Source organism: Trachinotus anak, unplaced genomic scaffold (genome assembly GCF_046630095.1).
Source record: "Trachinotus anak isolate AG129_WGS33_773 ecotype Australia unplaced genomic scaffold, CSIRO_AGI_Tana_v1 ptg000002l, whole genome shotgun sequence".
Lineage (NCBI taxonomy): Eukaryota > Metazoa > Chordata > Actinopteri > Carangiformes > Carangidae > Trachinotus > Trachinotus anak.
This window is the reverse complement of record NW_027273853.1, coordinates 4326530-4349224: the sequence shown is the minus strand read 5'-3', so window position 1 is coordinate 4349224 and position 22695 is coordinate 4326530. Positions and strand designations below refer to the sequence as shown.

Below are 22695 nucleotides of genomic sequence, written 5' to 3'. Positions count from 1 at the left end.
CATAAACCTTTCTAAAGGAGAACCTTTAGTTCACAGGTCTGTTCTGCTCTCTACCCACAGACTGTAACTCTATTATGAGACAAATTATCCTGTCTAATATGGCCACATGTTGTTCAGCAGCCATTTGTTGAGAGCAAAAATAAGGATCAAATCCAAATGGTGTCTGTCTCATTTGCAGAAGGAGAATTAACTTGACCCCATCTAATGTCCTCATCCTCGAAATGTACCTGCTAATGTAGCTCAGGAACAGGCTGACATTTTATCTCAGCGATATTATTATACCAAGAATATATTTTTGTCTCCTTCCAGCCTAAAATGCTAATTGATAATTCATTTGGGTGCTTGACACTAGAAGATTTTGGGAGGGGTAGATGTAATGTTAGGAATTTGTAAGTAGTTTATTGAACCTTCTTTTGCGTAAAAAAAACAAAACAAAAAAACACACATATCAGACAGATTATTATTGAAGGCATAGAATTTTTAAATGATTTCCTCCCTCTGGTGTCACGCCCCTCTCTCGCTAATTATGATCATCTCGGTACATAAATAATGAGCAGTACGCAAACTGAAATTAAAATTCGGTTTAATCAGTCAAGAAAAAACAGCTTGAGATCAGAGGAAACAAAGCTACAGTGGGTTTGAAGCCCCACTCAGGCTTTCAGAGTCAAGAGGTGCAGAGACAAACAGTTGATCCCCCTCAGTTGAACCAAACAGTATTTGCAAATGTGTTTCAGTTTGTTTTGGGACGTCCTTCATGCCAGATGGGTGGGGTTCACCACAAAAAGACAGTTCAGTGGCTGCCGGAGCATTTTGACAATCACTGGGAACTTAGTATTTTTCTCTGATGGATGACTTGGTGAATGCTATGTGTGGCTTGATTGGCCTCACTCCATCCGTCTAGTATTTCAGGTTTGGTGAAACTGACTCTACAAATTATTTGCAAACACTAGCTCACTTCTATTTTTGTTGAATGCAAAAAAGAAAAAAAGGACAGAACTATCACAGTCCACATTAAGTGCTCTGGAAAATATCCTCCTCATGGTTTCATTCATTTCCGTCTTGGTCGATCTTCTGGTCCGGCAATCAGAAACAACAGGTCTCAGGATAGTTACCGTGCAGCTCTAGAATAGAGAGTTCGAACATGGGCTGCTGGAAATGTGTTATTTCCACACATGGTTCAGTCTGAAACAGGAAGCTGCTGTGAGTTTCACAGTCCAACTGGCTCACAGTCGACCTGGTCTGATCTGCAGAGAGGGAGAAGAAAATATAAAACAGGTCACCCCAGGTCACTCTGTGTGGTTTCAGAGGTTCAATAAAAACATATGATCAAATGTACGCATCCACTAATAGCGGTGGGATAACAGAAAGGTTATTTGTCTTATAATAAATTGTGGTATACATTATGAATAAATGGTTACAATTTACTACAAGGACATTTTCAATAAAAAATCATATTTTTCTCCTTTGGAAGAACACTAAATACAATATTTCAAAGACAAAAGCAATAGAATACTCTACTATATATTACACTCTCAAACCAACTGTATATTTAAATGATATATTTTCCCTATTAAATCCGACAATGAATTGTTCCCACTATCAAGTCTTCTCTTTGTAGTTAAAGCCTGATATTATTCCTCTGTGCCACAGGGCTCCATTGTTGTCCAAAAATAGTAAAAAAAAAAAAAAAAAAAACACATCAGTGAGCCACACTGTTGCACTAGGTGACATTATTCTTCATCACCATCATCACACACACACTGCAGTTTATTTTGAGTCACAGTTATCAAGCTCAACATCATGATTATCGTATTTTATTTATCTCTTATTGCTGCTCTGAATGTCTACATGTGTCATAAATTGTTATAATCAGTTTTGCTTTACTGTGTCTTGTTGCTGTGTGTTGCTTGAATGGCTGCTCATACCGAATGGTGGATATTGTTGCTGTATTATTGCACTGATGTTTCGCTGCTTGCTTTGTGGCCTCTTGTTCTCTTGTTACCTTATTTGAGACATGTATATAGAACAACATCCAGACTTATCCTTTAATAACAGGCCACGGCTGGCATTTAAATGAAAGTAAATCTCATTTTCCAAACTGTGATAATCTCCCAGAGGAATTAAACTCTTTATTTGCCCCAAGAAGTTTTAAATCCGCCGAGTTTTACACACTGCATACATTGTAGTGCCGTGTAAGGTATAAATCATTTCCTGTTAGCTATGTGCTTGTTTTGTTTCTGATGCCTTGTAAGCAAGAAACAAAAAGTATAACCAGGAAGTTTGAGAAAAACATCATACACTTAGTGTAATGGTTCAGTACATAATTAGTTAAGCACTAACCACTAAATAATATTATTACCTCCATCAAGGATGTCTGTGTGTTTGCTTGTTTGTCAGCAGCATTATGCAAAAAGTACAACACCAATGTGCACCATACTTGGTGGAAGGATGTGGCATATTCCAGGGAAGAACCCATTCAATTCTGGGGCAGATCTGGATCAATTGTTATGAATTTTAATATGAATTTTGCCCTTCTAGTCTTATTCTGTGCCTTGTCTTTTAAATGTTCATGCTATCTATATTTAGAGTCGGAGATAAAGAAGCTGGCATTGACAGAAAATCCCCAAAGTTGTATTATCTGCAGGAGAAATGTGTGTTCAATAAAAGAAATTAAGTTAAATGTCACTCATCTTATAATGTTTGACAATAAAATTTCACTGATTTTGTGATCATACTTGCAAAGACCTGATTTTTATCATCTTTATCCAACGTATTATCCAGATGTGAGGTTGTGGTATGAAGGCCATATTAAATATGTGTATACATAACTCAGGTAGAGAGAACCAAGAAAAATACACACAGAAACGCAGTGGTCACATTTATGTTAAGTCTTATAAATCTATAACAGAAATATCCAACATCAGCAAAACTATTTGGGTCTTGAGAGAACAGTTATAAAGAGTTACAACATCTGGAGGCCAAAAAGCCTTCACTGTAGCCATTTTATCAAAATTACAGAGTTGGAGCCACATTTCTGAAGCAGACTCCCATTTTAACGCACTCCAAACAAAATACACAGCAAACTCACATCTGACAGCACAGATTAAAGATACCTCATCTCTCACCTCAGTTAACAATAAAATTGACTTAAACCTCCAGAGTTGGTCACGTTCTCACACGTATGAAGACTTTTATTTTGAAAAAAGAAAATGATCTCTAGAAGTCTCAAGTTGTTTCAACATGAACTCTGGAAGACTTAAAGCCAGCCAAAAGTAAAAGCCGTCCACTTCCAGAGTCGATCGCATGTCCAGTGCGGTGTCGTGTATTTTATGGACTGTAGTTGTACAGTTAGTATTGTAATGATAGGTTGGGTTGTTGGTGGCTTCAGGGACTGTTTTTGAACAGGAGCAAACCCTGAAACCTTCATAACTGTGGAGTCTGTGGTATTTGCTGCACTTGCTTTCAAGCTTGCTCCAACAATCTGCCCTCTCAGTGGACCACTGCTCACACACCCATCAAGAGGCTCAACTAAGGAAGAGCTCTGCTCCCACAGGATTTATTCATCTGCTGTTTAAAGCTTTAGAGACATGTGTTTAAACCTGCAGCTTCACATGTTGCACCAGTTTGAAAATGTGATTTCAGAAACATCATGTGTGTGCTGCATACATGACACTACCATGTTGATAAGCTCAGCTTTCTATGGACGGACAGCTCAGTCCCACCAATCCACTACTTTCATTGTGTTGAAGCTACAGCAGTATAGTTGATATTCAGTAGATACGTCATGTAACCACCAGGTAACAAGAACATATGTCTTTTATTTTGAAGTGATAAGTGCTAAGATAAGATAAGATAAGCCAGGATAAGATAATTCCTTTATTAGTCCCACAGTGAGGGAATTTGCAGTATTACAGCAGCAGTGAACAGTGCAAAGAAAAAAAACTGCAGCACGTCAGTGGTGATGAAGTTATGCAGAGGTGGAGTGATGACAGAGAAGGCTGACGGCCCTTTAGACTGCTCTGACTGCTTCTGTAATGATTTACAGCTGTTTCAGTCATTTCTCAGTACCAGAGAATAGAGAGCGTGTGCAACCATGTTCACCTTTTAACTATGCCACCACACAGTAATAATAATACTGATACATGTAGTTAGCACTGTTGCCTCGCAGGAAGAAGGTCCTGGGTTTGAACCTGCCGGCTGGCCAGGGGCCCTTCTTTGTGGAGTTTGCATGTTGGGTTTTGGTACTCCGGCTTCCTCCCACAGTCCAGAGACGTGCAGGTTAACTGGATGTCTTAACTCTAATATACACAAAGGTGTGAGTGTGAGTGTGAATGGTTGTTTGTGTCTATGTGTCAGCCCTGTGATAAACTGACGTCCTATCTTCAGCCAATGTCAGCCAGGATTAGCTCCACCCCTGGCAACCCTACAAAGATAAGTGGCATGCCTAATGATTTAATGCATAATACTGTATATTCTTTTTTTTTAAAAAAAAACCTTATGGAGCTCTGATTCATCATTTCCTCTTAGCATAGGAATCTGACGTGTCTTTGTGATTTAGGATGATGGTGTGTTTCAAACTCTTCATTGTACAATGGCTTTTCTGTAGTGAAATACTGGCGGTCTGTCTGGGTTGTAGTTGACTTCGACAGGGTTTCACATGTAGCCCTTCAGACCCTTCAGTCTCCTCTGATGCTGCACAGTAAAATGCTGTGGGGATGTAATGCTACACAAGAAATTATGCAGGCTTTTTGAGTGCTTGTTTATAATGAACAAAAACTGTAACAAAAAAACCCCCCAAAAAAACAATATTATCAATTAGCATGTATTTTTTGATGCACAGTGATGTGCAAGCTGTGAGATGGGAGTTACCACAAAGTTGAAACAATTATTTTCTCAGCCACTTGAGGGCTGAAGAACTTCAAACCAAAGTTGTTACAGAAAACACACTGACAGGCAGTTGTCGCTACACGGACGTGGAGCAGTATCAGTCATTTGGAGTTATGTGTTTTGGCCACCTGATGAATCTACATCCAAACATTTGCTTTTTTTTAGCTGTTTTTTGTTCTCACCAACTGAAAAAATACCTGGATGTTAACCTGATCGTTTGGTTTTGTATCCCTCAGTGGTGCTGCTGTGCTAAAACAGGATGAAAAGTGCACAAGCGCTGCAGAGTTTGGTGATAATTCTTTGTGGTTTTAGCAAAGTAAGAATTAAACTTTAAATATACAAGTAGCCTACATCTAGCACAGCTTCATGGTATGTTTTAAAGTGATGTTACGTTTTAAATAAAACCTGAGGGCACATGCTTCACAGAGTTGGCAACCACACCATCAGCTAGTTGGGTTTGCTGAGTTCAAGGGTAAATTATTAGACATTCATTCAGGGCTTTGTTAGGGACTTTAGGGACAGGGTTCAATTTATTGCAGTAATGAAGACACATCTGGCTCTGAGCCTGTTTAATATGTGCGTCAGATAGTGACAAGCCTGACACACAGCACGAATCCAATGATCAGACTTCAATCCATTTTCATAAACTGCCCTAAAACTCAACATATGTACATGATCCATAATAAATGTCACATAATGCAGTTTTTTCAAAGATAATAAGCTGCGACATATCCTGGCATGGATTCTCTAATGTCAGCAGCCTCTGGTCTGAAGTCTCATGTCTACATATGGTCATATTTGGGATGAGCTCGTGAGTCCACTTGTATAACTTCCAGATATCTCTGTGCATGGTTTAGTTCAAACTGTCAGTGCAGCCGTCTGGGACTGTTATTTATCGTCATCAGAATATTACCTCTTATTGAGGCTGCCTCTCAGCGCTGCCATTAAGATGGCCTCCTTCATAGTCCAGCTGGCACAGGATCATGTTGTTCTTGAGGAAAAACTTGTCTCCCACGCAAAATCTGCAGAGAGGAATATAAAAAATATGGAACTGGGTCTTGGTTCTTGCTGGAGCTGAAGTGAATCATGAGGTCCCTGAGGAGCATTTCAGGCATATTTTCAGAACACATCCACTGCTATGATAATCAGGAAATTAATCTTGCATGATTGCTGCTTGATTAACCATCCAAGATATATACAAAGTCGTTAACCCCTTGAGGTTTTAAAGTGTGCAGTAAATTTCATCACCTTCTGATTGCAGTGCATTGGTAATATGCTCATGATGACCAGTGAGCTCACGAGTACACCTCCATGATAAGTCAACTGAATTTGATCTCCCTGGCTAATTGCTCCCCTAATCTTACCTCTGGCGGCAGAGCTGACAGGCGAAGCAGTCTAAATGGTAGACGTTGTCTCTGGCTCTCATCACCATCTCAAAGGCAGGGATCATCTTACTGCAGGCTGCACAGTTCCCCGTCACCCCAAAGAGCCTGCAGAGGGAGAGAGGGCGACAAGCAGACCTGTAGTCTGGACACACTTAGATACATTTCAGCCAAGCAAAAAAAGCTATGAAGGGAAGGGTGTTCAGTAATGTATGAATGCTTACAATCTGCAACAACAAGGTGTTTTGTTATGCTGTGAACGCAGCATAACTACAGTTTCTAACAACGCTCCTGCAGGAAATTCACTCAACAAGCAACATCATAAACTGGACATAACTCATGTCTAGTTTATGCATCATATCAGCTGCTGATGGAGAGCAGCAAAGTGGAGATTCACTGATAAGAAAAACGTCACGGTTCATATGAAGGTATCGTTTTACCTTAAGAGCCAGATGAATGTCCATTTTCTGGCTGGCGGTTATTATTATGTTAACTGTGACACCTTGTATCCTTTAAGATCAGGGATTGTTTTGACTTTCCTTTTCTGTCTCTGTGATGTAGACCCCTTTGTATTTGTGCTAGTTGTTTATAAAATTGAAAACTTACAAATAAAACATTTTTAAAAAAGGAACCAGATGAATGTTTTTGCCTCACAGGACATTTTTCTGACTTTACAGGTAAGACCTTGCAAGTCAATTTATTACACTCTTCTGAAACTAAGAATTTATGTGACAGCATTTGAACTTTGTCCTCAAACTACCTGAGAACAAACCCAGTGTTGTTTTTCATACTCGGTGACTCAGTGCTGACCAGCTGCAGATCGCTTCACCTCTCATTCACCTCGAAAAGAGGGAACAAACGGCTCCCTGAGAGCCTGACACACATGAAGGTAAGTGGCCGCTGCTGATTTCCATACTCCATTAGAGGCCAAATAGAAAAGGAGGCTTGGGAGGAACCGCTCTGAAAAAGCGACAGGAGGTGGGAGGAAAAGCACCGAGCATGTGTATCCCAGAGCCCGGGATGACAAATGAAAAACGTCATCAAACGGGTGACCAACATGGGAACAAAAGCGAGTCCTAATTAACAGAATGATCTGATCTAACGAGCCTGAGTCCCGAACAGGCACCTGGTGGGTTTTTTCCTTCTCCTTAACAAGGCTGCGAAGCTCAATGCTAATTCTCTACTAATGGTCCAATTAAAAGAAATCACATGGTTTTAATCCCGCTCTTCAAAGGCTTTTGGTCTGCACCCTCGCAATGATGAGGAAAACAGGAGGCAATCTAGCCAATTTAACTGTCAAAAGGGGTTTTGGTCTCTTAAGTGCAGCACAGCTAATGAGAGACTTAGCTCCAACCAAATCCAGCTGGATTGTACATGAGACTAACACATGAGTTCAGCAATGTGGCTGAGATATCAGGAGTTCTCCTGCTGACCTGACACCAGACGTCGTTATTTCAGGCAAGAAAATGAAGGGTATATAACTCCCAGAGGAGCCGTTTGAGCCAGATTTAGGTTTGTATATAAGTGGTGTCATCAGGATTCATGGTCAGGAGATTGTTAAGGCTGTTTAAAAACATACTTACTCAATATATTCATTGTATACTGCATCACAGTCAGGAAAGGTCTTACTCCAAAAGATTGTTCAGACAATCTACAAACATTTATTTCCATCTGACGGGTTCATAAAAAGGGTTTCAAGTGTGTTAAGTGTTATAAACTCTGCACAGCAGATATGGTACAAGCACGGTGAACACTTCAGGATGGTGTCTCCTTGACGTGGAGTAATGCACTTTAAGCAATAGTTTGACATTTTAGGAAAAATGCTTATTGGCTAATTTAGTTTGAACTGACAGGCAGTTTGCTTAGCTTAGCACAAAGACTGGAAACAGGGGGAAACAGCTAGCCTAGCTCCTCCGAGGGTAAGACAGTCCACCTACAAGCACTTCTAAAGCATCCTAATTAGCTATATGCTGTTTGTTCAATGTGTACGGAAAAAAACAAAGTGCCAAAAAACAATTTATAGTTTTGTATGGTGTTGTGTATCAGTCTGTTTCTTGGCTGGGAGCAGTTGTCAGACAACCAGAGAAGAGTAGGGAGTTAAAGGCCCCTGCCAAGACATAGTCCAGCACCCCCCGTAAAACAACAACTTGCCAATAGACAGAGCCAGGCTAGCTGTTTCCCTGTGTTTCCAGTCTTTAAGCTAAGCTAAACCAACCACCGCTGCCTCCAGCTACTTATTAGCTGTAGAGATATGACTGGTATCAATCTTCTTCTCTAACTCTTGGCAAGAAACTGAATAAAGTTATGCACAAAAATGTTGAACTACTCATTAACATGGAATCGACTGTTCATGTCTCTATGTCCTCGCCACTGTTTACTGTCTGGTAAATAAGTAAAACGGGCGTGAAGGTTCAGTAAAAAGGTTAAGTAACCAGAGAAAGCTGAGCAGTCATAAACCACACGCTGCTCTGTTGTGGCTTTGTTAAAGTCCTTTAGCAAATACCTGAAACATGCTGAAAGGTCAACAGTCTGCTTATCCTGTTACTGTACACTAAAATGGTTTTAGTCCAGACTGTGTGAGCTCACTGTTCACTGTTGCTTTTCTTATCAACTTCCCTGAGCCCTTCACCTTCACACTAGTTCGGATTTTTATGAATGTAATATTTGTGTGTTTTAAATACATGGACCCAGCAGCCAATCACAGCCCCCCCACACAGGGAACTAACCTCTTTAATGCACAGGGTAGAGTCACCACCAAACATGGGTGCAGCATGATTGGACTCTAATTAGATTTAATGACTTTAATGAGGTGTTTTGTAGTATTTCTAAGAAACGAGACACTTCTCCTGTGAGGTTTTCCAAGTGTGGAGTAAAGATATCCGTGAACAGTGGATTATTATGGTGGTTTTGCACATAATCTGTATTTGAAAAGCTGACTGAAAGCTGTTGCCTTGATGTTTTGTATTGTTCCACAGGGCTGTCAATGGGACGCCCTCGGACTGACGTTGGTATCTGTGTTGATAACCTACCTTATCAGATTTTATTCTCTTTTTACTTAGACGAACAAATCTCCTTCATTTGTAGCTCTTTCCACCTTTTACACTATTTACATCACCCTTACTTGTATAGTGCAAACTTGACGTCTGAGATCATTTGTTTTGAAGCTGCATGATGCACCCAGTCATTTGCTAAATCATCTTGACACACCTGTAGAAGGGTTAGTCTTACCTCAGGTAGTCCCTGCGGCACAGGATGAGGTTGGCCCGGGTGTAGAGGGTGGAGCCCATGCGGCCCAGGTGGCAGTCACAGCAGGCGCACTTCAGACAGTCCTCGTGCCAGTACCTGTCCAGCGCCTGCAGCATGAAGCGGTCCCGGATCTTCCCGTTGCAGCCGGCGCAGCCTCTCGGCTTCTCTCTGGACTGGAGAGACACCAGAGACACACCTGGCAGGAGACGGTTCAACAGGTAGACGGGACGACAAAAAGAGAGAGAGAAAGAGAGAGAGAGAGAGAGAGAGATTGGTTTAATTTGAGTAGAAAATCTATCATTGTTAATATTAATAATGGAAATATTAAAGACATAAAATGTTTTATGCTGTGCAGGAGACGTTACAAAGAAACATCTGATCATAAATTCACTGCCACAGTCACTACACTACAATACACTCCAGTAAATTATAGGGATATCTAATAAAAAAGAACAGGTCACCTTATATACAACAATAATAAAAAAATACAATTCCATTCAACAAGAGTACCACAGTGATTTTCTGCTAAGAGAATATATCTCATCATTAATTGTAATACAAGTATTTCACAGACTGATCTGTTCTCTGCAATTATAGCTGTCATTTATTTTATATTGTACACAATCTTCCCAGTTCTCAAAACCTCTTCTTCTGCCTTCTGGTTGAAATATAGTGGAACAAGGACAGATATATACACTCAGTGGCCACTTTATTAGGTACACTTGTACCTAATAAATCTGCCTTTAGTGTTTAAGATGATCCGTTTTTGTTGATATTTTCTTGAATGTGTCAATTTAATTGTATATGTTTATTACTGTTTATATTTATCATTAATGTCATCATTACATGTGGTGTTGTTATACTGGGCTCCATCATTTTGAGAGGTGTGTATAATTTTGTGTCCTCCCTGTTTACAACTATGAGCTGGGTGAAATATTAGAAACACCTCTGAATATAATGCAGTCACCACAGACAATGACATCTATGTGAATACATATAATTAAACCAACACTTCTATGACAGAGTCAACAAACACTGAGCAGGAGACTTCATGGCACACCAGCTGTGTTGCATTAGATTGCACAGGTGTACCTAATAAAGTGGCCACATTTGAGTGTATGTATTTAGATCAGTTCAAACAGAAATACATCTCTGTACTCACTCTCCTCCTTGTCCAACACCATCCTCCTGGAAAACGACAACAATCCAGCAACAGGAGAGATGACACCTCTTCTCCTCCTCCTGGCTACAGGAGGAGCGGTGGGCAACACAGACGGCTTTGACTCTGTGGAAATTACAAGCCGGAGTCGCTCAAACTCCAGCTCCGCTCCTCATAGTCCCAAAAGCCAAAGGAAACAGCAACAGAGTCGCTTTCTGTGCGTAAATGGATGGAGGGAAGCAGCGTCCCCGGGTGTCACCTTGCCGGCAGGAGAGGTGTCCTCAAAACAAGAGTGGCTGGGCTTTATCTCGGCTGATGTCAGTGCATAAGCATTTCTGTCTCTGCACAGGCTGCGGCTGTTCCTCTCAAATGAGCTCCACTGCACAGACTGAGCCTCCACACAGCCCCCTCCCTCTCTCTCTCTCTCTCTGTCTCTCTCTCCCTCTCTCTCTCTCCACAAAAAACTCCCACAGTCAAGCGTTTTTTTCAACGCTGCGTGCTAATTATATAAAGTCATTATGCTCAGATCTGATAGTAACCGCCCCCTCCCTCTCTGAATCAATTATTCAATAGACAGTCACACACCAGGACAGCTCGGGCCTGAGGTGTTTTAGAATGAGCTTATTCAACTCCAAGGACACCAATTATCTCCAGGGCGCCCTGTAGTCAAAGCTGTGGCAGATGCAGCGCCTTTTCCGTGCGCGTTCGTGTGTGTGTGCGCGCGTCAGGATGTGCGTGTTTGCGTGCAGTGCGTGTGACATGTATTCAGTGTGTTCATCCCTTATTTGTGTGTTTATTTCTTGTAAAAAGTAATAATAGCTTAGATAAGGGTAAAAAAAATATATCCAATATGACATCCTTTATTAAGAATTTAACACCTGTGAGAACTGGTTTTATTAATGGTTGATAAATAATTTACTAATGCTTTCATACAGCGTTTGTCACTTCAGTGTTCCAAAGAGATTTACACAAACTAGCATCAAAAATAAAGACAAGAGGGATAAAAGCAACTAAAGTAAACCAGTAGACACACATGAGATAAAAATCAACAATGTGCAGCCTATAGATTTAACGCAGTGATAGGCCAATCCTGACAAATGAGAAGCTGCAATGAGATAATGTTTGGTATTTTTGCTGGAACTGATTACCATGAGTAACTGTTGCAGCTCCAGTGATATTATAGTAAGACATCATACTGTAAAGCAGCTTTAGGTCGCAAATAAATCCGTAAACCTATCATACTTCAGTTAGCTGAGAGAATACCACAGGAATATGAGAAAAATAACAGCTCTTGAACATCATGCTATTGGATTAGAATCAGAATCAGAATCAGTTTTATTGCCAAGTATGTTTCCACATACAAGGAATTTGTTCTGGTGATTGGTGCAATTGGAGGTTCTTGGAGGCTCTTGGAGGTTCTTGTAAACAACAGGTTTACACAGTTTTAGTTTCTGCCTGTATGTGGGAATCAGGCGGACCATGACCATGATTAAAGGTGATAATTTAAACACGCAATATATAGCAGCCAGAGGTCACTATAGACTCAACATTAGACCAATAATAAGATAAAACCACTATTTAAAAAAGCCTAAATGGTAGATCTAAGACCTACAGTAGAACCACCACACTACAAGTCCTGAATATTGTAGAAGTACAGGCGATAAAACCAGCTATACAGTTATATACAGTAACTATACTGTACTTATTAATGGAGCTACCACACACTGTGAGGCCTCACTATCATAAGAATAACAAATGAAATCTAAATACCCTTGGAACACAATGTTGACTCCCAGACCTGCAGTAAGTCATGATATTGAGGATTTAGGAATAAAAACACCACTGAGGATGCTAAGGTCATTACTTAAAGTTAATATTGAGCACCACTGACACATTATTAGTCCCTGTGGATAGATTAAAGGAGAATAATAGTGATTTTCTTTGGGGTTTTCAAGGCCAGCACCAACCTCAGTCCACAAACAACACTGCAGCCTGCGAGATCATCCGGCCCTAAATCCTCCTCATTAGAAGTTGTGGCATAAACAACTGTTCTAACATGGCCCCTGGATCAGGTCACACTAATTAACCAGCACCATCGACCGACTATTCCCTCATTATCCGCCTTCTCATCTGATCGCATATAGACCGTCAAGACAGCTAACGATCAACAGACTAATTAATCAGCTGATGAGGTGCAAGTGAAGCTCCAGGTTCCCTCTTCATTTGCGAGACACATGGGAGCTAATTAGTTCAATTATTAATGCATCTAATTAAATAGTTTCTCTGGGTAATCATGGTTACAGTCTTGTCCTCTGTGGGCTGCGGTGATAAATGATCCACTGTGCATTAGACCCCTCTTGTCCTCTATTTTGACATACATCAACTCCAATGCAACGGCTGGCCCGCACTAAACATTACAGGGTATTCACAGGCCCGGACCCCATTAGACTAATTGCGCTAAAAGCAGTCTGTGGCCAACATTAAAGGTGAGCTGTGGTTAGGGCTCTAATTAGCAGTCTGTGAAACTAGGAAGCCTTTTTGGCCATCTGCTGCGGCCTGCCTAGCTGTCATGTCCTCAGTGTGAAAAGGGCAGGGACAAATTTAGAAGATGTTTTGTGGAAGGGCTGTTTGTCAGACATAATGCCACGAGAGGCCGGGTCACCAGGAGCACATTTTATACAGTAACAGCTGAGTTTGGAGGAGGGAACACTAGAAAACTGCTGCACTTTGTGGCTGGCTACATATGGTCTTGCATATGAAACCACAGCCAGCTGTTTCTTGTCAGACCAGAAGGAGAAAACCAGTGTTATTCTGAATTAGAACCAATTCCAAAAGCAAAATTTAGGGTGTCAGTCTTATTTTAACTGTTGTCCCAGGTAAGATGCAATAAATGCGAATGTGAGACTAGAGTTTGTAAATTTCTGGAGATTATTTTCTGGATTTTCTTCTATTTCTTAGTAACGCTGTCGGTCAGTACACCACCTCAGCTCAGTCTGAAATATCTCAACAACTGCTGCATAAATTGCCATGACTCTCTGTTCAGATATTCATGGTCCCAAGAGGATGAATCCTACTTTTCATCTGGTGCCACCAGCTGGTAAAGTCCAGTAATATAATTGTCCAGTAATTTGATTTATGACCAAATAGATGCAAAAGTAATGACCTTCCCATCATGCTCAGCTGTAGCCTACTTTGTGTTTAGACCTAATAAACAGCAGATGTTTGCAGGATAAGACTCTAAACTAAGATGGTGAACATAGGAAACTTTATGCCTGCTTCACATCTGTGTATTAATGTTGTCATTGTGAGCATGTTAGCATGCTGATGTTAGCATTTAGCTTAGAGAACCGACCAGTCCTCCATCCTGAACAAACACACAGGTTATTTTTTTCAACCCTCTTATACAACTCATAGGAGTGTCTCCTGAAACAGCGCCCTTACAGCAGCAGGCGGACCAGACCTTGGTTGTCATGGTTACAGTTATAAATGCACAGTGTACCTACCTTTGTCACCATGATTACTATAATAACGGTCATGGTTTGATTCGGTTAAGGCACTAAAACTACTTGGTTAGGTTTAAGAAAGGATGGTGAAATAAGCACTTTCTCAACATTACACAGTCTTTGTTGTCATGGTTACAATTATAACAATGAACGGTCATGGATAATAGAAACAACATAAACTTCTATTTTCACATGGGAATTGAACCCTGCTCTCCTGTGTCATATTCCTGTGTTTTGTTGATCCATCCACCCACCACTACCTCCTCCTGATGTGGACTTTGTCACTTTATAAACTATGTCACCACACTTTTCCCTTTCAATAATGATAAGATATCACATAATGCTACAATTATATGAAAAGTGTTGTCTCTTGCAAAACTAGATAAGGACCCAATCAGAGGAACCTTGACCAAACCAAATTAAAACATCCTAATTACTGAGATCAGTTATTTCACTCCCTGAAACTAGTTTTTCATTCAGGGCTGAATGACATCCAAGTCTGACATCCAAAACCATTCATTCAGGATGAATGGGAAGAGGAGAAAAACATACAGCAAAGATACTCTCACACACTTGCATTTTCATACCAGCTTCACAAGCAAAGTGCTTAACAAGGAACGCTTTGCTGTCAGTGATAGAGCTGCACCTGAACTCCCAGGAGGTCGGACCACCAGGGGGAGGGTTGTTTGTTCCAGTCCCTGGACTGGGTGGGAAAATCTGTGGAAGAAAAGCAAGTGACAATATAACACTACATGCAGCAGATTTGTATTTAATCACTCTGAGCAACAGCCTCTCTCCACACTCTTCTGTGTTATTATAGTAACACTGGTGATTATGGTTCCACTGCCACTACAGCACTACTACCTCGAGCAAGGGCGCTGAAGCTGTCAGACTGAAGTGCTCATCGGATGATCAACAGCTTCTTCAGCAATTTTCTCGAACCCACAGTCCAGGTTGGCCCAGTGTGTGGAGGAGAGGAAGTTTGCTGGGTTTAAACTCCTCTCTTTCAACCCTCTTTTTACACTTTTCATTCTTCTGTCCCTTTTTGTCTGTGCAACCAAGGACCACACACTATAGAAGATTTCCTCAAGGAGACACTGCACATACTTCAGTGTTTGCTCCATTTATCCCCTCTTCATGACACCTGCTTATTCACTGCACCTTTGAGGAGGTGGAAACACTTTTTCCTGCAGTTGTACAGCACATCATATGAATCAGATCAAACTGTGTGTTGTACTGAACGGAAGCTCTCAGGTGTGAACGTGTACGAGCCAGAGGGATGCTACTGGCTCACATCGTTAGGTATCACTGTGGTGCTTTTGTGCTTAAGGACATTTTGCATGATTGTAACTAGATGAGTTATGGCTTTCAATTTAGAGAAGTCAAGTTTTATTCATGCACTTCAGCATCAAAGCCATGCCTCAAGTGCGCAGTGCGTCTACTGTGAACACATCAGCGTCTCTATGATGCAGATTTCCTGGGATCATTATCCACCTCAACAACCAGTTAGAGTCACTCTACAACAAGCTTCTGCTTCATACAGCTCCTCAAAATGAACATTTTGAAGTTGTTAACTGACAGAAAACTCCAGCTGTGATGCTGTTTGTCTGAAAACCTGTGAAAGATAGGATGACATGATTGGAGAGGGCCTACCGTCCAATACAGAAGCCCGCTAATCCTTGATTTTAAAAACTCGATGTTGCCGAAATTTGTTCTGTGACTGTAGAGTCTATTTCTTTAGATTGTGAGCTGTACAAGAGAAAGAAAAAGAGAGGTAGATAATCAAAGGGAGCACTGAAGATATTCATTCATGTTTCACATTGAGTATTACCCACATTAATATCACCTTTCAAATACCCTTTAAATCCTGACCCAGCTGTCTATTTATATGTAAATTGGGTCATGGAGGACTCAAGAAGCTCATGGAGACATTGTACAAATCCTTAGATAGCTTTTTTTTCCTGAAGTTCAAAAACCTGCCACACATACAGCACTGTATAGTCCTGTTCATGGCTCATATTTTGGAAAGCATCTTTGGCACTTTTTATGACATTTTTGGGCAATGATCCTCTGCTGCAGATGCAGCCCACCACACTTGAAGCGGATTTCTTTGATCTGTGAGCCTAAAACTTGGCAAGAAAACTTTAAATACAGTTGTGCAAGCACAAACCTTTCCAGGACTGAAACACGTTGTAATGTAGCCTGGCTCTTCACACCTCCTGTACCACAATGTGCCAGGCCTCTGAAGCCTTTATGAGCTAATGGTAAATAGTAAATGGACCACACTTGTGTGGTGCACTACTAGTCATGGACCACTCAAACCACTTTACACTATAAGCCACATTCACCCATTGACTCATACATGCATACGGCTCATTTTCTATGCACACTAGACCAAAGCTTCCATCTGGGGCAATTCAGGGTTCTGGCAGAGCTGGGAATCAAACCACTGACCATCCAATGAGTGGACAACCCGCTGCACCTCCTAAGTGAGGGTGTAAAATGTTTAAATCTGTGGTGATATTTCTGATCACTGTATTTTCTCACAGGTAAATCACAGCAAAACTGAACATTAAAATGATGTACACACAGTCTTTTAGGCTTTAGAGAGATGAAGTGGCTGTTGAATTATGTGGCTGTTCCACTTTACACCACTTATTAACAACCACTCATCTCCCACTAACTCTCATGCTGGTGCTATTTGAACTGGCAGGTGTAACTTTTACAGAGATGACCAGTGTTTTTCTCACACTAGACGTGTTGACTCATTGAAGTAGGAAACTGAAATGATAATTAATTACACTAATAATTACAATCATGGCTTAGTTCGTTTTGGTTGTGTCAGTTCCAACAAGGCAGGCTGCACATTACCAACCATTATTAACATCATTAGCCACAACCCATGGATGGATTATTGAACCGACCTACCAGGCACTGGCCTGAGGGCCAAGGCTTCAGGGAGGTCCTGGGCCAGAGCCCCAGTTTGAAGTGGTTGGTAACATTTCTTGATGGAAAGTCCATCAAATGACAAAACAGAGATGATTAGATCATAGTTCTGTAACCGCTAACTGCAGTGTTGTAGGTGCAAAGAAGATGTTAAAAGATTTTAGCCTTAGTTTGACGCCATAGTGTTCAAAGTACAAAGTATCTTTATTATCCCGCAGGGAAATTGATTTGCAGCCAGGCTTCACAAAAACGCACATACAAAGACTCACATAGCACCAAAGACTTATGTACATCAACAGACAGTATAACCTGTTGGGCACAAAAATGTCAAGCAGTCTGTGCAAATAAGCATCTCCAGACAACAGTGAAGTAATATCTGCCATTTCACAACTGAATAACAGTTGAGGGGGGAGTGGTAGCTGTTACAATGTGTGTCATAATAATAGTTAGATGTAATTAAGCTCTCTTTCAAGCTAGTATTGTGTCTGGCTTTGAATTATAAATGTATTTTTTCCTTCTCCCACTTCAGCAACATTTGAGGACTAAATCCTCGTTCTTCTTATTCGCTGTAATGTAAAGTCCCATCGATGCTCTGATTCCACAGCTGCCAACAGGAGCCTCAGAGAGCCTCGCTGTGATATCCACTGCTTCATCAGATTCACCTTATTTACTGACTTTTGGCAGCGTTACTGCAAGAAGATATCAACATATTATGAACCCAGTTTAGAGCTCAAACAGCAGGCATATTTAATGTAACAGGAGACTGCAAGACACAGAGAGAGTAGACCACAGATAATCCATGTAAAAAAAAAAAAAAAGACCTGCCTTACATTCAGCCAATGCTTAATAAAACCAGATGATCCAGATGTTTTAATTAAAGGCCTCATGGCACCAAGTTCAACACAATTTTGTTCCTGTTTCTCCAGAGCATGTAACATGTCCCATTTTAGAAACAAACTCATACAGCATAATATATATGTATACATCCAGGGAGCAATCACTGTGTGCACTCATGCAGCATGACCACATGGCCAAAAATGTCCCCAAGAGCAAGTCGTGCAAGCGAGTGTTCAGATTGACTTAAAATCATGTTATAGAGGGACAATGTTTCAGTCAGGAAAATTCCACCTGTGTCTTTTTTTTTAGTTGATTTGAATTAGAAACACACTGATATTTATATTTATAGAAAATGATCAGCACCAGACTAAATAACTGTAACTACTATTTATTTTTGCAGCCATGATTGCAGCCACAGACGTGGATGAGGAGAGGAGTGAGTGAAGTACCATCTGATGTTGCAGACAAACTGCTCCTTCTCTAACGTGGGTCCGTTTCTGCGGAGGTTCAAGTCTTCGGAAGCCATCCAATCCCCTGTCAGTCTGACTAAGCTGCCGAGGTTTAGATTGGAATGGGGATGTGCTCACCAGCTGTGAGATTAAGGGGAACTGATCGATGGCCTTTCTGATTGGCCCTCGCGGTGTCCCAGCAGCATCCAATCCCCTCGGTTCGGATGGTTGTCCTCAGCCGAGCCAAAACCAATTCTTCCTCCACACAGGGGCCAAATAAGATCACTGACCTGAAGCTACAAGGCCACGCTTTTAGGTTCTGCCTCCATCCGTCTGCACTCCTCATTTCTCAGGAAAAATTGAGACAGAAAGAAGAGGGAGAGGTAGATGGGTTTTTTCACCATCACAGATTTACACTTTCCTTGTTATTATTTATTGTGTATTTTTCTGAGGTTCTTGTTATTAAGTGCTAATGCCAGCAGCGTCTCTACACGGCTCTCTTCAGAAATTACCTGTCAGTTAAACTCAGTGGGTGGCGCTGTGATGTCTCTCTCCTCAGATTTCCTGTTCAGTCTCTGTAGGTGGAGCTCTTTTCTTTTTCTGTTCACCCACAGTAGTTTTGACTGCTCCTGCCATGAATATGTTTGTTTTTTTTCTCTCAAAGCAAACTGCTGTTGCTGCCAGTGGAAATGTAAAATGTATGACTTCCTGTGTGGCAAAGGGTTTTTATATGTTTTTTTTTAGAAGATAAATGTGAGATCTTTCATGAACTGAGCAGAGATGTGTCTCTCTGAAAATGTCAGGAATCATTAGTTTAAAAACTAAAAAGCCAGAAAAACCAAAATACATGCAAGAGAGCTGCACATTAAAGGAGGCCTCTGTGTTTAAAGTGTGCAAATGTGTGTCTAGTGGGATGGGGGGATTTAAGAGAGTCAGCTTTCCTTTGACACCTGAGCTGTGATCTTAGGTGTAGTGCTGCCAGGAAACAGAATATTCACAGTTCTGATGTGAAATATAATTTCTGAAGTGCAGTCATCACTAAAGTCTTTGTCCTGCCTATGAAAACAAATTGACTGGTCAAAGTTGTCATATTGAGATCTAAGGTGCGTTGAATGATCTGCTTGTCAACTCAGCCTTTGAGCTCAGTCCTGCAAAGTGTTCAATGATTTCCTTTTTAAAAGAAACTGAAACGAACAGATAATTAATCATTTTGAATGGACCAGCCCTTCACCCAGTGTTCATAGTTTTATAGGTTGTATTTGCTGATTTACTAGTGAGCATTTGATTCATGTGATTCACTCACTATTGTTGTGTGGCTGCCTGTCCCAGCAGAGCCTCACAGCAGGAAGGTTCTGGGTTCGAACCCCGGGCCTGGGCCCTTTCTGTGTGAAGTCTGCATGTTCTCCCCATGTCTGCGTGGGTTCCCTCTAGGTACTCTGATTTCCTCCCACAGTCCAAAGACGTGCACATTAGGTAAATTGCCTGTAGGTGTGAATGTGAGCGTGATTGGCTGTTTGTCTCTATATGTCAGCCCTGTGACCTGTTTGGATAAGCGGTATAGATAATGGATGGATGGCAGTGTTTTCTCTGTTCAAGTCAGTTCTTTTCTGTGCCAGTATGAGTCATCCTCCCAATAACATCAATATGGGATCTCTGATAAGAGAGTAGAATCAAAACCTCAGGTGCTGTTCGACTTAGCTTACTTCCAGAACCAGGAAGTTGATTTCTTCTTCATATTAGAGCAAAGCAAAGAGCAACTGAGCAAAGTTCCTTGCTTTGCTGAGGTCTGGTGTAGTTTGAAGACAAGCTTGATGAAGAGGAGGAGACCTGAGTGGTCTATTTAACTTCCTGACTGCAGACTTTAGGCACAAACTACTGCTGCAAACAACACACTGCAAGATGGCTGCTGCCATCATGTTTTTTTGTCCTCCACTCACAGAGTGACGTTGTGAGAGAAGAGTCCAATAAATGATCGATTATTGTCACTTACTCTACAGAGGAGAGCACCAACAACCACTGTGTTGCCTAGCAACATAGCGTTTTGTTTGTTAGCTGCAGCCCCTGTGGAGTTTATGTTGTTTATACATCTCCACCTTTTCTGCTGCTTAATTCTGCAGTTATTTCTGTAAGAATTGGCAGTTATTTGATTTATGTAGCTTAATATTGCTACAGAAAGTCTATGGACACCTGCCATAATGTTATAATTATCAGTGATGTGCATGATATAATATACTGTTATATATTATTGGTCTCTTTCATGTGGTTCTTGCCTGGGAACACTGTACATGTATTGAAATACCAATGCATATATGCCTGCATATACAGCCAAAAGATAATAGTTTTATCATATATCTTCAATATCACCATAAAACATTTTCCATCCCTCCTCTTCCCTCTTTTAAAAATGTAATGCAGTAACATTTACTCAGAGTACAACTTAACTGACTTACTTTGTAAAAAGTACAATTTGTTTCAAGTAACAGTACTGACTTTTATTTTAGTACAATCATTCAGAACTCTTTCCACCTGTCTTGTGCTTTTTCAATGTCAGTGTCATGCTGACACTGTCTTTGTTTGCTAAAACTTCCTTGATATCAATTTGTAGGTTCAGGTCCACTGTTGAGCGCCTCTGCCGAAAACCACTCTGACATCATACAAAGTAGAACCACTTTTTTCCAGCATCTGTACCAATCTGTATTTTATCATCCTGTCCATTATTTTACATAATACTGAGTTCAGGGCAAAGGACCTATAAGAAATCAGGTTATTCAGTTTTGCAGGTTTCAGACTTGGTGTTAGTACATCATGTTTCCACACCTGACAGGAAGACAACAATCTCCCACACATTGCTGCACAGGGTTAGAATTCCTCTAATACCAGCTCTGCAGTGGGTCATGGTATCCCAGTCTGTCCCTGCCTGTAGTGGTGTCTCTGCCCTGAATTAAGGCCCTTTTTAATTCCTCCAACATATTGGATGCACCAGAATTAATTATTATATTATTATTCATTAATTCATTAATTTATTCTTATTTTTATCTAACATTTCCCCTCTTTTTCTCCTGCTATGTTTGATCTATGAATTTTTGGGAATTTTTCTGGACTGCTGAAATACTCTTTTTTATGGGTGTATCAGGTCCTTGTGTATTTAAGAAGTCTTTCAAACTGTTTTCTGCCGCTTCTTTTATTACACAGTGTATTATTTTATTACATTTTATTATCTTATTATACATCTTTTAGCTCTAAGTCTCTGGTATTCAGTAGCACAGCTCTCTGGTGGATCCCCTTCTTGTCAGTGCTTCCTGGGCTGAGCGGTGCTTGCATGCATCCAGCTGCATTGTCAACTCCAACTGGCTCAACAGATGTTTCACTTTGTTGGCAGCAGCCTCCATCCCTCACATCTTTCCAGTCATGTGTTTCCAGTTGCATTTCTCTTCTCAAAGAAAAGAGACCTTTAAAAAGGTTTGGGGTTTTTTTTATTCATTTATATAAATTGAAATAAAGCTACTGTATAGAATGACTGATACCTGTTTTTGTATTATTTTGTGTTTTTACTTTTGTTTTATCTGTTGTATATTTTTTAAGACCTAAGACCCAAGTAGTTAAATGAAAAATACATCTTGAACCCTGAAGAAATCATATAGATTTTCTCTTTGGAGAATTTAAATTTATAGACAATACCATTTTCCTACAAACGGTGTTTACAAATCCATTAGTTAAAAGGAAAACCAGTATAAATAAGTGGAGAAACACTGAGTGCTTCTATATGGGTCATAAGGGGTCACTGACTAGTTTTTCCGAAAATTATGTGAACTTACTAATGTGAACTTTTAAAGTCACTCAGCTGAATCCCTCTGGGAGATTTAGGAGTGATGTGTTTGACAGCCTCTCACCACCATCACCAAAAGAGAAATTCACTTTCTCTTTACGTCGGTTTTACTTTCATTTGTCACTCATCTGTATCAGAGACTTACTTACAAGCCTTGATCTCACATTTTCCCTTTTTTCCATTTTGTTGTTCACTTTCATTTGTCTCTAAGATTTGAATTGATTGAGTGTGTAATAGGTCAGGCCCCATGAGCAGGAAATCATTAAAACTAGAGGGGGGGAAAAGTAGCAAGTCATTATAAGCTTTAGAAAACTGTGCTGCCATCTAGTGGAAACCTTGGGAATGCTGTTTTGTTTTTGGGAGCAAAGACTTCACTGTAATAATGGTACATTTCTCACTTCTCCTGCCTCCAAACCTGCTATTTTTAGCAGCTGCATACAGGAAATTCCTCCTCTCTGAA

At 40.6% G+C, this 22695-nt stretch overlaps 1 protein-coding gene across 4 annotated transcripts; it reads right to left on the bottom strand.

The window, feature by feature from the left end:
- Positions 1 to 566: 566 nt before the first annotated feature.
- LOC139628956 (rhombotin-1-like) lies at positions 567 to 11074 on the bottom strand. Of its 4 annotated transcripts, none has more exons than XM_071491225.1 (5): positions 10678 to 11074; positions 9498 to 9711; positions 6252 to 6377; positions 5801 to 5909; positions 567 to 1244 (listed from the first exon to the last, which is right to left on the bottom strand). In XM_071491225.1, exons 1-4 carry the CDS (start codon positions 10697 to 10699, stop codon positions 5804 to 5806), a joined length of 468 nt encoding a protein of 155 aa, XP_071347326.1. In that variant the 5' UTR covers positions 10700 to 11074; the 3' UTR covers positions 567 to 1244; positions 5801 to 5803. The 4 variants fall into 4 exon arrangements, with proteins under 4 accessions (XP_071347326.1, XP_071347335.1, XP_071347343.1 ...); XM_071491234.1 differs by lacking the exon at positions 567 to 1244 and adding an exon at positions 3864 to 4029 and having other exon boundaries at positions 10678 to 11044; XM_071491242.1 differs by lacking the exon at positions 567 to 1244 and adding an exon at positions 4171 to 4298 and having other exon boundaries at positions 10678 to 11044.
- Between the last annotated feature and the right edge of the window lie 11621 nt (positions 11075 to 22695).

Bases quoted from the DNA above. Each gene is read 5' to 3' on its own strand.
- LOC139628956 (XM_071491225.1), bottom strand. From the start codon at position 10,699: ATGGTGTTGGACAAGGAGGAGA. The intron at 9,712-10,677 runs GTGAGTACAGAG...GTCTCCTGCCAG, and splicing joins GGTGTTGGACAAGGAGGAGA to GTGTGTCTCTGGTGTCTCTC. The intron at 6,378-9,497 runs GTAAGACTAACC...CTCCCTCTGCAG, and splicing joins TGCCGCAGGGACTACCTGAG to GCTCTTTGGGGTGACGGGGA.